The sequence below is a fragment of the Suillus clintonianus genome (genome assembly GCF_016758775.1).
Source record: "Suillus clintonianus strain FC179 chromosome Unknown DEU56scaffold_201, whole genome shotgun sequence".
Taxonomy (NCBI): Eukaryota; Fungi; Basidiomycota; class Agaricomycetes; order Boletales; family Suillaceae; genus Suillus; species Suillus clintonianus.
In genome coordinates this window covers 506-12,956 of record NW_024539425.1, presented here as the reverse complement: position 1 = coordinate 12,956, position 12,451 = coordinate 506, and the positions used below count along the sequence as shown (strand labels likewise).

Here is a 12,451-nt window from a genome sequence, read left to right as displayed (position 1 = left end):
GCTCATTGCACCTGTGCCGGCTTCCACAGCCTACGGAATTGCGAATACGGTGTCTAGTGCTGGCGTGCCTCGCGTCATGCAACATATGATGTGGCCCATAGGTGTTCCCCTTCCATTTCCAACCCAATTCCCCCAGCCTCATATGGTCTCGGGGCCACCGTACGGCTACTCCTTCCTTCCTCCCCTACCTTATGGCGCGTATGCCCCTGGCCCCCAGGCTGTGGGCGTAGCGCAGTATCACTCTCAATCCGTACCCTCTATGGTACAATCCATCGATGTCCAACACCTCGAGCAGGGACCCATGCAGCAAGCGCGAGTAGGGAAGCGCAAGGCGGTGGATGATGATGCCGCGGGACGAGAGACTCGTACGAAACGCCCACGAGTGTACCATGGTATACCTCCCGACTTTGTGAGTCGAATTTATTTATTTAGTTCTGGCTATCCCACTGATGGCTGTTTCATCAGACACCGGTCTTAGAGGATGGCGAGGTCAAGTATAAATGTCCCCGCCCGCAGTGTGAAGGCGTACGTCCGATGAAAAGAGGCAGTGTACGGAACCATATCATAGGATCGAATACGCACAATGAGAGCGACGGTCAATTTACATGCTCATTCTGTGATGACGAGTAAGTACCACACGTCTTTCAATGTCACTAGGGCTGATATATGGATTCTACTAGTTATAGTCGCTCAGACTCTTTGAACCGTCATGTGAAGACTTGTCCCAAAGGGCCTGCCGCTGATGGACCTGCCCCAATGCCCCAAGCGCCCGTCATCATTGATGTAGATGACGATCAGGCTTCGAACGAGTCATCGGAAGATGACAACATCACTTTGGAGTCGGACGATTTATTGGAAGAATTTGCAAATAGTGTGGACTGGGAATAGATTCCAGGATGTCTTCCACAGACAAATTCTGCAAGTTTTTATTATCTCACGCATTGCATTCCGCCTCACATGTATGATGATCTCTTAATGATAGCACGAATATATAACTAGGACAATGTACTATACTCTTATACCCGTGTCATGAAATGAAACCCAGATACCTACACCCCAAAACCTATGAAATGAAACCGTCCGAGTATAAGGAATTACAATGCAATCTCTACCACACAAAGACAATCAGGAAACCGTGTATCTATAGACTTGTACAACACACCAATGCGTTCATAACCAGCCCATCAGATGCCCGAAGCATTTGATCACTCGCGCCAAATCTATCCTCAAGGTGTTGCTATCGGGATCTAGGGCATTTGTAATCGTTGCCATTTCATCTTAACGCTCTGACCCGACGTAAATACGTCTTGGTCATATGAATTTGATACATGATGCAAGAGATAGAGAACGGTAGGCTTCTTTCCAATATCTGGCGGCCAGCTGGAGGGCCTTGCATGGCCAAGGCATGTCACAGGGTGAATTTGGAAAGACACAAGGCCGTTGTGCTACAGCCAAATATGGAGCTTGGTCTGATGGACATAGCGACAGCTCTGCTTTGGTTCATCTTGCATCACGAATGACTCACATTCTATTTAGGCGCATGGATCAACGCACAAAAGTTCCGGGATACAAATATCGATTTCGCAAAATGGTAAAGGCATTGCTTACTGAGGATGTGTTGGATGTGTCTCGTAGATGTCCTCTATTCCGGAATCAAAATATCAAGGACAAGATGATCGAGATCTAAAGATACGAACGACTTATGTTTTCACGACCCGATGGGATGGACCTCAGCCTTCGGACTGACAAGAACATATAATGAATGGAGCAACAGGTCAATGTCGGTAATATAACACATGTGGTGAGCAATTAAATTTGAGGAACAATACGCTGTACAATGTAATCATTGATACCTTGAAGTTTAGTCTCGGTGCCAGAGTCCAGACATTATGCTAATGGGGCGGGCCTGGGAGTTAAAGTTGAGGCACTTGTCGGAGTTTGAAGAGAAAAAGTGTAGAGGACGACTCGAGTTCATAACCACAACTTACCTTCTAACTTTTGCACATGTTGGCGCCCGAAGATACTGTAGGTGACTACGACACAATGAAAGGCTCACCCAGGGTGTGAGACACGAATGGATATGGTTTCAAAGCATGAACATTCAACCACTGGTGCACTCTATCCACTTCATTTTGAATCGCCGCCAGTGACTTCATTCGACGAAGCTATGGCCACGCTGTACCTCTAGGAACAATTCAAATCCCTGATCGTGGTACCTATCACTAAATCCACATTGGAGATAGGGGCCCCAGAGGCAATACTCAGCTGTGTTTGGCGGTCCCAATTTGGGATGAAGGTTCGAGACTAGGAGAGCTTTACTCGCGGATGTAATACTACTTAGTCTCTTCCTGCGCGCGTAGTCCAGGGTGGAGTGAGTATACATAATCCACTTCATCGTTGCTGCTACTGATTCTGCTGTGGCAGTAACAGGCATTTCGACCTCTTTGCCACTGTGCAATGACTTGCTTTTGTTTGCGAAAGGCTTTGATTTGCGGCTGTTTTAGTGAGCGTAAAACAAATGCAGACCTACCAGATTGAATTTCACTTGTGCCTTCCTTGACCCACCTAGGTACCCGCGCCCCTCGGATCAAGCATTTACATTGTAGCAATTTCTTGTCACTGTTGACAAAGGATAGCAAATTGTCCGGCTTCACATCACCGCTAACGTCACGGTACGTCGATGATCTGACAGGTGGGTGAGTGGGCGGTTTATACTAGCTTCAGTCACCTCACTGCTTCGATGGTGACTTGGCGGCAACAAGTTACCGGCGTGTGGAACTGAATGCCAACGGTGGGCATTTCACTTGACGGGATATTAATTTCAGGATACATTTCCGAAATCGGTTTCGTGCTCCTCCAGTCTTCGACCCATCTTCATGGCTGGTCTGAAACACTGACATGACCATACTTAGTCACAGCTATGACTGTCAAATGCCCCAAGTGTCCCGAACACTTAACTCCACCTGAACGTCGAAAGTTATTGACACCGTGCAATGATGATTTAATGCGCGACGCAGTGCATGTATCATTTGACACCCAATGCCCCCGTAAACAATGCCACCTTGGGTATAAAGGTCTTACTTGCATGGCGAATAAGAACTAGAAAGCATCTTTCAAACATCCTCGCAGTCAACTGTCCATTCACATAATGAAGTTCTCCAAGTGCATAACCATCTTTGCTGTAGGGATTTCTGCTGCCTTAGCTCAGACAATCGAGCTAGGGTTCCCTCAGAATGGGGCCCAATTCTCCCCCGGTCAGACAGTGGCCGTTCAGGTTATCAGACCGGTTAGTAGTTGGTTCGTCACTCAATATCATGTTTCACTCTGACAGATATTATAGACATCCATGGCATCTTGCATTCAGGTTGGCATTGCCTTGGCAATCAATAACTGCGCAAACGGCTGCCCCCACCCCGCAGATGCGTTAGGATCCGTACTCTATGCAGGCCCCTGGACACCTCAGAACCCCCTTCCTGGTGGTTACTACCAGAACTTTACCGTCACTATCCCCTCTTACCTTGCAGTGGGTCCTGCTATCTTCACGCTCACGCATCTGTGTCTTCTTGGGGTACGAGGACTTCACTTTATCGTCTTCATTCATAATCTGAGGCCTGTTTGATAGGCGGCTCCATACCCGTTTCTTGAATATCGCAACGCGACGGTAAACATTCATGCGTGAATGGTACACACTGGAGAAAGCTTTTGATCATATGAAATCATACTGATAGATTGAACCTGGACTCGTATTCCGTTTTCTCTTCCTTACAAAGGACTTGGTCGTTAGTGTAGGTGTCGAACTCATGCATACAATTAACCAATGTGATTATGCATAGCCTGTAAGTATAAAGAGTGATCTGATCTGACCTTGCTCGTGGCGTGCCACGAAGGAATAATGAAAGACCTAGTGTGCATGTGTCAAGTTTAATCAAGTCCTTCACTGCCATCTCGATTTCATTGCGCCGGGGACTTCTCCAGATGTGCCAGAAAAAGGGCAGTTTGACGAAAGCAAAGAATGCAAGAAGGCTCAATAGGGTAACGAGCATGATTCCGCTGTTTAGGCTGGTGCCTTGAATGCAGAAGGTGGTGATAGCGATAGTGAAGCAGAGGACGGACCACAACAGTGACACGACTGGAAGTGAGAGAAAACAAGCAGTTATGGTCAAGTCAACGTGTTCACCCAGGCGTCAGACATGGTATAGGTACGAGTCCTGAGATCGAATCAATGATCCATCAAGAACATGGAATTAGGTGTGATACGTGCTGCATCCTAGTAGAGTGCGTCCACCTTGCCTTAGTGTCGTCACACGTGGTACACCCCGACGGTGATGCACATCATGGCAAACAATGATAATGAAAGTGAAGCGGGTTTTTCAGCGCGTTGATCCCCTAGACGAATGTATTTATCAGCAGATGGTACGTATATTGGGTCGTACTGCTTACATAAACTGCCAGGAATGCTACGTTGGCACTGACAACGACAGTCGCCTGTGTTTGAATGCATGCAAGTTAGTGGTGCCTACTGCTATTCTATTGCAAGCCCTAAAAAGCAAATTTGAGTATGTTGTCGTGGTGAGCAAAGAAAATGTTGCAGGATGGATGGCGCTTACCCGCACATTCCTCAAGGAACTGTTGCATCAACTTTAGAAGTCAAGGAGATAAACAGCACCTTTGACTCTCGTTCCTTGCAGCAGCGTGCGATACATGGAGTGTGTCCCAAATAGCGGCAAAGTCAATATCATCTACAGGCGTGAGGACTCTGGAATAGCCACACGAACTCGCCATGAAAGAGATTTGATGCTTATATTGAAAGCACACCACAATTGATGCTATTATTTGTAGAGGGTCCAGGGACGTTGTCATAATGGATTTTGTGGACAGGGCGACGATTTGACAGCGCGGACAAGTAAGTACATGTTGGCGTTGTAGGAAAGTTCCCTAGTTTGGCCCGGACTGCAGCTGTGATCATGAATGCATGACGACTGACCGGGACAAGGTGAAAGTTTTGGACAATTAAGCAAAGAACAAATTTCCTATCTAGGAATAAGAACTAGCCGCTGGCTGCCGCTGAGCGCAACTTGCAGTCACTCCCAAGTGTTGCATTCTTCATTAATATCCGAAAAAAATCAAGCAGCTGCTACATACTACCCGCACAACGATTACAATCTGACCAGCGACTGGTGCTACTAGTCAATAAACCCATACAGTAAGGTACAATCCTCTCAGCAATTATCAAGATAGCGACAATTTTGCTACGATGGTCGACTCTCCCCCCTCCCAGATAAAAACGACGAAAAAGCAAGTTCGCTACTCAACGGAGCAAGTCCCAGCTTCGGGTTCGGAGGAGGTTCAGCAGGAACGGGTGATCCCGGCGTCTCCCCTAAACGCGAGCCAGATGAAAAACTACCAGTTTGGAAGGCAGACAAGTCTGGTTTGCTGTCGAAGACTCCTAAAGTCGGGTAAGCTTTGGGAGTGAATGATGCTTAATTTGCAGCGAACCTAGCTTACGAAGCCATCGCTGTCGAACCTGGTGATACCCCCTCGATGGCAACGCTTTCTGGACCAAGTCCCACTTCTGTCCGTATTTTGCGACGGCCTATTACAACGTGTCAAGGATGCTGCCGCGCTGCATGATGATAGAACACAGACCTGAGCAAGTAGATCATCCTCCTCCTTGCTCCACTTGACGTAAGGACTTCGCTGCCTCTTGGGGACATCTTGGCCCACAACCCTGGTGACCTCTTTGTTCTTCGTGATCGCGACAGATCCCGATTCAGTTGCAGGACCAGAACTTAATTCGGTATTATCAGCGATCGAATCAGCGCTTCCGGCGTCGGTGTTCCCAGGAGCTGTCTCATGTCGCAGATGTGCTTGCAAATCCGACGGGGCATCTCCCCAACTGCTACTGATCGGGGTCGTGACTGCTCGCTGGTGTAGTGCAGACGACGGTGCTACAGCTTCTGTAGCTGGGGAGCTTTCACGCTCAGGAGAAGGAGGTACAAGGAATGGATCAATAAAGGCGGACTGGCTGGGGGGCGCATCCATGCTGGGTTCGGGAGTGTGTTCGGCGGGAGGTGTTGGCGGTGGTGTGGCCACGCTGCTGGGACGATCACGCATCACTTGATCAGCCGGCTCGGATCGCGGAGGGGTAGGGGATATTGTCATAGACTGAGAAGAGGCAGCTGTTGCAGCTATCGTAATCTCACTGGCAGAACCGTTATTCCCGGACGAATCTTGGATAGGCCCCTCGGTCCATTGGACTGGACGAAGATTTGGCGGTCCGGAACCCCAGTCAACTGCATTTCCTCGAGGCAATGGCGAGGGGCGGCGGGACCGAGGAGGCTGGGAGGCAACGTCAGGCAGGGGCTGCTTCTTCTTCGACTTGCTTTTCGCTCTCAGTTGATTGTCGGAAGATTTGTCAGGAATGGTGAGCGCCTTCTCCTTTCCTTTACCCTTTGCCAGTGACTGAGGTTCTAAATGACTTTGTTGATCTTGCGAAGAGAATGCGGCAGCCTGATCAGCTAGTACGTCCAGCCCTGATCTAACCCTGCCAATAGCAGTTGAATTGGAGCCAGCCGAGCTACTGCTTGGCTGTCCTGCACCTTGATCTCTTGCTTGGTCTCTGAGCGCACTGACCTTGTCCCGAGCGACGATTTTCCTGCGTTTCGGTATAGGGCTGTCAGGGATGTCGCTTGACCGCGAACGCCTTGTGCCGGTGGCAGTCTCTTCCTCATCTTCCTCATTATCCATCATCGACCTTGCTGCACTTAAAAGAGAGTCCAAAGGCGTTGGTGGGTTCTGGATCCGCGCACCCTGCTGCTTCTGTTGGTGGGTGGAGGAAGATGCTGAAGCCGCTGTCTTAGAAGAGCTTGGGGTTTTGAGCAGGTGGTGCGAATATGCAGGAACAAGCACCGGCACAGCACCTGGGCGCATAGGACTATTGAGATAGACGTACCCTGGCCCAGGGGGGATAGCTGCCGTGCGCTTTGGTGTCTTGGGGGTAACAACAACGGTAGAAGTTGATTCCTCCCGCCGCTTATCTAGAGACTGTGTGAGGCCAGCCATAATTCCGGCACGGTGTTTGCCTATTTTCTTTGCCGCTAGCAGCAAGTGCTCTGTTCTTGCATCTGCAGTCAGAACTCGCGGAGCACGCCTTTGAGAGTGACGGCGTTTGGGAGCATGCGGCTGGACAGTTGCTGCTGCTGTACGATTTTTCTGCTTTGGCGTGGTTGTAGGCGTATCTTCAGGCTCCCCTGGATGATCATCGTCAGAAGGATCAGGACCAGGGTCCTCGTCTTCCGTGGTTAGTGGATCTTTCTTTCTCCGCCGGCGTGGCCGAGCCCTTGGCGCTTCATTCAGTGTGGCAGGCCCATTTAATGCGAGCGGTTGCATGAGAAGCAAGGGGCGGAGGCGAGATAGTTCACCTTCGAGGATGGAGAGGCGCGATTGAGTTTCATGAAGCTAGTAGGGTTATTAGCGATAGGGGTGTATGACGGAAGGACTAGCTTACTCGTTGGCGGAGACTTCGATTGTCTGCTTCAGTTATAGCATGCTGTCGCTCAAGGTCCTGAATCAAAGTCAGTCACTTGTAGTCCAGAGAGAAAGAGAGGCGACGAGGACCACATAAGCCATGTTGCCATGTTCACATGTACATAAGCCTGGCTTACGGCCAACAGCGTCGTGGCCAACTAATTGGCATGATACACATTGAAAGTGATTTATCAAGACGGCGATGCAGTCTTGCTAGACCAAAATCGCTAAAGGGAGAGAAAAATGACTTACTTCATCCTTATCAGACGAAATCCTGTGCTTGGCCTGCTGTGCAATAAGTGCTTCGGCCATCCGTGCCCAACCATCCTTCTCCGAGTTCCACCGCAATCTCTGCTCCTCAGCCTGTCGCACGAGCATATCGCGCTGGTCAATTAGGCAGGATATAATTTCGGCCTGTCTGATGACTTGCTCTGGGTCAGGATGTACAGCACCAGTGTGCTTCATCACCTATTAGTACGGATATGGAAGATAAGTCTAGGGTCCCGTGATAATATCGAACGGGACATGACGCACTCTATCCGGTAGCTCTTTCTCCCCTCCACTAACATCCTGCGTATCCGTGATACTCATGCGCACCTCCTGTATGTCAGAATCATTTTGGGGCTCCGGAGATGCGGTTTGGGGGCGGAGGGGTAGTTGAGGGTCATCCAGTGTTGCGAGTGGTGGCGCCGGTGAGGGGAAGATGATATGAACAAGATCATCGAGAGCCAGGGGTGGATATTCGTTGCTCATCTCGACCGGCAGCGAGAGGCCTTGTCAGTATGGGTCGTGGCTGTCGTGAGTGACGATGAGCAGGAGTCGTCGGTCGCAAGAAATCAAAAAGCCAAACAACGCCAACTCAACGCGCGGTGCACGTCACGTGATCCGTCGGAGTTGCATAAGCTGTAATCAGGTGACATTGCGACACCCTTTTAGACCTTGTTTGGGACGATTTGTCATTTGACCCCTCCTCCTGTTGTGGACAACGTAACGACTTTAGCGTTTCATGATTTACGCGATTTGTGCTTAATTACCGCCATCTTGTGCATATCCTCGACATCGTCAACGACGATGGGCTCAACTCCACTCCAATATCTAACCCTGTTCCTTCCTGCGCTGTTAATCACTGTTTATCTCTTGGCCAGCTTCCCGCGACCACCTACTGTACCCATCATCCATACATCCCTAGCGCACCTTCCGAGCTCATCGCCGTCGTGGAATGTATACCCAGAGGACTTGTATAGCGGCGGTGCATATGCCAACCTACCTCTAGGGCGGGTACGTACTTGCTGATTCGTACTCGTGTTCTAGTGCTGACGTATATACAACCCAGGTGCGGTATTGGCTCATAGGACCGGAGGACGGGCGGCATGTGCGTGTGTTCGTGTGCACGAGTATCATAGACTTATCGAGATTGCTAGATTGTTTTGATTCATGGACTTTCCATCCCGGCAATCGTCTGGAAAGATGTAGCGCCTGTACTTGCCTCCCGAGGATACCGTGTACTTCTGTATGGTGCGTTCTTGTCTTTCAATGTACGTTACGGTCTGATTCCACTGATGTTGTAGATTTATATGGTCGCGGTTACTCGGATGCTCCCCAAGTCACTTATGATACCACCCTTCACACCACCCAACTCGCGCTCCTTATGCAACACGTTAAATGGGATCATGCATTCGTTGTCGGATTGTCGATGGTAAAGTCGTCTTCTTGTTTTGATCTACCACTTATTCTCTCTCCAATTGCGAACAGGGAGGCGGCGTTGCAACTGCATTTTCGGCCCACTTCCCTCATCTTGTAGATGGAAAAGTCGCTCTGATTGCTTCAGCTGGTATCATGGAGGTAACTGGCAACTAGCACACCAAAGTGTCCATCTAACTGATCTCACATAGTCGAGCGATATTTCCCGCACAGCAAAATTTATGTCAACTCCCCTCGTCCAAACTGTGTCTGCCCTCCCACCTTTCCAAGTAAGCTTGAAGGGTTGCTCCCTTTTCTCCCGTCTGACAATGATGTAGCATTACATGCGTCTCCTTGCGAATACTTCTAAATCCTCTGAACTTTGTGAAACCAATCCGATACAAGAAGTCCGTTTTTCCTGGTTACCTATTCTAGTCACTAACTGCTAATTCCCTCTCAGATTGTCCGTCTCCAAACTGCTCACCTTCCTCACTATAACGCTGCCGTGGCATCTTGCCTTCGCGACGGTCCTATTCGTGGCCTGCGTTTTGCATTCCAATCCCTCGCACGCTCGGGCAACCAAGTGTTGCTCATTCATGTAAGAGTTAGTCCCATCGATCTGTCACTACAATTATAACTCTTATGATGAAGGGCACATCAGACAAGACTGTCCCCTATAAATACGCTTCTAAGATACACAATCTGGTGCCTCAAGCCGACCTCGTCACCATCAGCGATGGTGGCCACGATCTCACTGTGACTCATGCATCTGAAGTGAACGCTTTGCTACTCTACTTCCTCACCGACGAATACTCGTACAAGCCTCGCGGATGAGTCTCACTTGATATACAGGAGCTCATTTTTTCCTTTGATAATATTTTATCTGTCTTCGTACCCACATGCTATTCGCTATTCATTGTATTCGAACGCTATTCCATCGTATATCCTGCATTATTCTGGATACCATGCCCATCCCACGTTATCGTATCTTATCCTCGTTGTTATCCTCGCTATTCATCCTCGCGCTATACTGTGTGGTATTTTACCTCTTTCCTGTTTTGCGTTGTGGAAACCTATCTCTTGTATTTCTGACGGGGAGGATTTTCTGGAATAATACAGCGCTTGTCAGACTACTCCGCATGTACATAATACAATTGGGTCGCAGGCAGCGAAAATTTAAACTACCTTGAACAACTCTTGAGTTTCGTATTCTACTAGTCGCTAGACGGAGGAATGACCCAGTCTAGGCATAGGCCACATGATGCGTTCTGCGGAAAATTTGATGACATTCAATACCTCCTTCTTCTCCGCATCCTGAACTTCATTGATCGCATTTCCAAGATGAAGTTGGATCGCTGCCCACAGTTTTCGTGCTGCCTCATCAACTTTGCTCGGATCTTCGGCTTGCACATCGTAAAACTCGAACGGGGGTGCAGCTTTCCCATCCTGGAAGGGTTCATTGACCATGAACTCGGCCAGGGGTGTCATGACGTCGATCATGATCGAATGGATGTTTCCGATAAGGCCCCGCCGAAAGAGAAGATCACTGACTTGCCACGTCTTCTGGATCGTCACCAGCAAGTAGCAGTACGATGCATTGAATGCAAGCGCCAGCTAACATACTTTCAAGGACATCGAGCGGAGTGCACAATTCGAATGCTTACCTCGTACACGAGCTTGTTCTCTTTGTATGTCTCGGTCTTTGGCGAGTTCGGTACAGGCTGGCATGTCCACTCGGTGCGTTTCATGTAGAGTTCGAGGAACATCTGGTAATGTGCTTCTTCGACCCCAACACTACCTTCACCTTGATCGATAATAATCTTCAAGGCATGGTGCGCAGACTTTTGGTCGGTCACTTGAGTCATCTTGTCGGAGAAAAAATCCGTTGGAGAAAACTGGAGGTCTTTATTCTTGAAAGTAATATATTCTGCGGACTTTTTGATCACTTTAAAAGTACTAGTTGAGCAGTGGCTGGTGAAGGTAAGCCGAAGACCTACTGTCTTCAAGCTCTGAATAGAACTCTCCAATGCTGTTGAACTTGTCGAGGGCACCCAGAACTGGATGAACACGATCATGAACACCGGTATTAGCGCTCTCTTCCTCGGCAGTGAGTTTTGACGGTGCCAGGTAAGGAGCCTCGATCTACATCAAGCGCTTCAGGAATTCCTTCTGCTACGAGATAGGAGTCAAGTCACCCTCAAAAAGCATTCGAGATTGCTTTTTTCGCAACGTTCAAGTCTGAGTGGAATTTTCGAATAAAGAATGACATCGTCTGGACCGCCATAGGTCGGCAGGGATGCAGCAGAATAAAGATGGGGCCCGGAATCGATTGATGTAAGGAGATTTCCGGCAAGTGCCAGGTGTAACATCTCCTGGTGAACAACAACTAAACCGAGTTACAAAGACAGTCGCAATGAAACTTGAATGTTGAGGATTACCTGAAATCTTCGCCCTCGCCTGGGTTCCGCCTTTCCCATCGTCTTTGATGATGCTGTATATTGAGTAAAGATACAGCTAGATCCAAAACAGCGTGAGAGGTATGCTTGGGTAGAAGCCAGCAAAAATGTCGCACAGGGATAGTTGAAAGCTCAACCTTGATGGCGCTGCGGAGCATCGTCAAGATTGTAGACTTGAATTTCTGTCGAGATTCTTCGGATGGTGGCGAGGTGTAATCCATGGCGAAAACAACTGGTGACGGAAGTTAGTTAGGGCAGAGGAGATTACGGTCGGCATTCCCAAGTCGAAGGGATCTGTCTTTATGCCTGAAAGAAGAATCAAGGGATGCTATCCTCAAAGACACTTGATTACGTCCCATTTACTAGTTCAGCTACGAAGCACGCCTGAACCTTGGATTTAGAATACGATTTGAACTGATTGGGCGTTCAGCGTTTGGTGATTGCCCAATGCCTATCAAATCACAAGCAGAGGAGATATCAGGTGTCAGGTGCAACACAGCCTAGTGTCAGGGCGGAAAGCGTCGTGAATAGTACGCCTGACGCTGAAAGGCGCTAAACCTTGAATTGGGGGTACGATTTGAATTGATTGGGCGTTCGAATGTTTGGTCAGTAACAACATGTACAGTTCCGGAACATACTTGCCTTTCAAATCGCAAGCGAAGAAGATATCAACGCATACAGATTGCTTCTCTTACACTTGCTCGGCTCGGCTCTGTGGAATGGAACATGTACATCCGAGTCCCGACTCGGACATTTTTCCACTTTGAACTCGTAGAATATCGAATCTC

General features: G+C 48.8%; 7 protein-coding genes across 7 annotated transcripts; 3 read left to right on the top strand and 4 right to left on the bottom strand.

Moving 5' to 3' along the window:
* Window positions 1-300: 300 nt before the first annotated feature.
* On the top strand, window positions 301-1,056 carry DEU56DRAFT_844042 (uncharacterized protein; the record flags this gene model as incomplete). The annotated part of the gene is made up of 3 exons (XM_041355089.1): window positions 301-409; window positions 466-626; window positions 681-1,056. Coding segments are annotated over 3 exons (478 nt in total), but the record flags the coding sequence as incomplete, so codon positions are not given.
* Window positions 1,057-3,202: 2,146 nt separating this feature from the next.
* Window positions 3,203-3,670, top strand: DEU56DRAFT_704858 (uncharacterized protein; the record flags this gene model as incomplete). Its single annotated transcript, XM_041347381.1, has 3 exons — window positions 3,203-3,286; window positions 3,341-3,568; window positions 3,623-3,670. Coding segments are annotated over 3 exons (360 nt in total), but the record flags the coding sequence as incomplete, so codon positions are not given.
* On the bottom strand, window positions 3,595-4,167 carry DEU56DRAFT_240688 (uncharacterized protein). Its single transcript, XM_041345248.1, has one exon. It carries the CDS (start codon window positions 4,041-4,043, stop codon window positions 3,717-3,719), a length of 327 nt encoding a protein of 108 aa, XP_041200896.1. The 5' UTR covers window positions 4,044-4,167; the 3' UTR covers window positions 3,595-3,716.
* Window positions 4,168-5,228: 1,061 nt separating this feature from the next.
* Window positions 5,229-7,577, bottom strand: DEU56DRAFT_240637 (uncharacterized protein). Its single transcript, XM_041345247.1, has 4 exons — window positions 7,508-7,577; window positions 5,647-7,458; window positions 5,497-5,593; window positions 5,229-5,446 (listed from the first exon to the last, which is right to left on the bottom strand). Exons 2-4 carry the CDS (start codon window positions 7,387-7,389, stop codon window positions 5,250-5,252), a joined length of 2,037 nt encoding a protein of 678 aa, XP_041200895.1. The 5' UTR covers window positions 7,390-7,458; window positions 7,508-7,577; the 3' UTR covers window positions 5,229-5,249.
* Window positions 7,578-7,740: 163 nt separating this feature from the next.
* Window positions 7,741-8,280, bottom strand: DEU56DRAFT_749760 (uncharacterized protein; the record flags this gene model as incomplete). Its single annotated transcript, XM_041349460.1, has 2 exons — window positions 7,741-7,995; window positions 8,062-8,280. 2 exons carry the CDS (start codon window positions 8,278-8,280, stop codon window positions 7,741-7,743), a joined length of 474 nt encoding a protein of 157 aa, XP_041200894.1.
* A 318-nt stretch (window positions 8,281-8,598) lies between these two features.
* DEU56DRAFT_938328 (Alpha/Beta hydrolase protein) lies at window positions 8,599-10,412 on the top strand (the record flags this gene model as incomplete). The annotated part of the gene is made up of 9 exons (XM_041358843.1): window positions 8,599-8,805; window positions 8,861-8,899; window positions 8,949-9,042; window positions 9,096-9,223; window positions 9,280-9,369; window positions 9,420-9,497; window positions 9,546-9,614; window positions 9,668-9,805; window positions 9,859-10,412. The coding sequence occupies 9 exons, from the start codon at window positions 8,599-8,601 to the stop codon at window positions 10,039-10,041; spliced, it is 1,026 nt and encodes a 341-aa protein (XP_041200893.1). The 3' UTR covers window positions 10,042-10,412.
* Window positions 10,413-12,065, bottom strand: DEU56DRAFT_240576 (ferritin-like-domain-containing protein). The gene is made up of 6 exons (XM_041345246.1): window positions 11,780-12,065; window positions 11,646-11,721; window positions 11,403-11,593; window positions 11,205-11,349; window positions 10,872-11,152; window positions 10,413-10,821 (listed from the first exon to the last, which is right to left on the bottom strand). Exons 1-6 carry the CDS (start codon window positions 11,882-11,884, stop codon window positions 10,429-10,431), a joined length of 1,191 nt encoding a protein of 396 aa, XP_041200892.1. The 5' UTR covers window positions 11,885-12,065; the 3' UTR covers window positions 10,413-10,428.
* Between the last annotated feature and the right edge of the window lie 386 nt (window positions 12,066-12,451).

Coding starts and splice junctions, on each gene's coding strand:
- DEU56DRAFT_240688 (XM_041345248.1), bottom strand. CDS start 4,043: ATGCTCGTTACCCTATTGAGCCTTCTTGCATTCTTTGCTTTCGTCAAA.
- DEU56DRAFT_240637 (XM_041345247.1), bottom strand. CDS start 7,389: ATGCAACCGCTCGCATTAAATGGGCCTGCCACACTGAATGAAGCGCCA. Junction 5,594..5,646: donor AGGATGATCTACTTGCTCAG/GTCTGTGTTCTA, acceptor ACGTTGTAATAG/GCCGTCGCAAAATACGGACA. Junction 5,447..5,496: donor GCGATGGCTTCGTAAGCTAG/GTTCGCTGCAAA, acceptor ACCCGACTTTAG/GAGTCTTCGACAGCAAACCA.
- DEU56DRAFT_240576 (XM_041345246.1), bottom strand. CDS start 11,884: ATGGATTACACCTCGCCACCATCCGAAGAATCTCGACAGAAATTCAAG. Junction 11,153..11,204: donor CTATTCAGAGCTTGAAGACA/GTAGGTCTTCGG, acceptor GTACTTTTAAAG/TGATCAAAAAGTCCGCAGAA. Junction 10,822..10,871: donor AGAACAAGCTCGTGTACGAG/GTAAGCATTCGA, acceptor AAAGTATGTTAG/CTGGCGCTTGCATTCAATGC.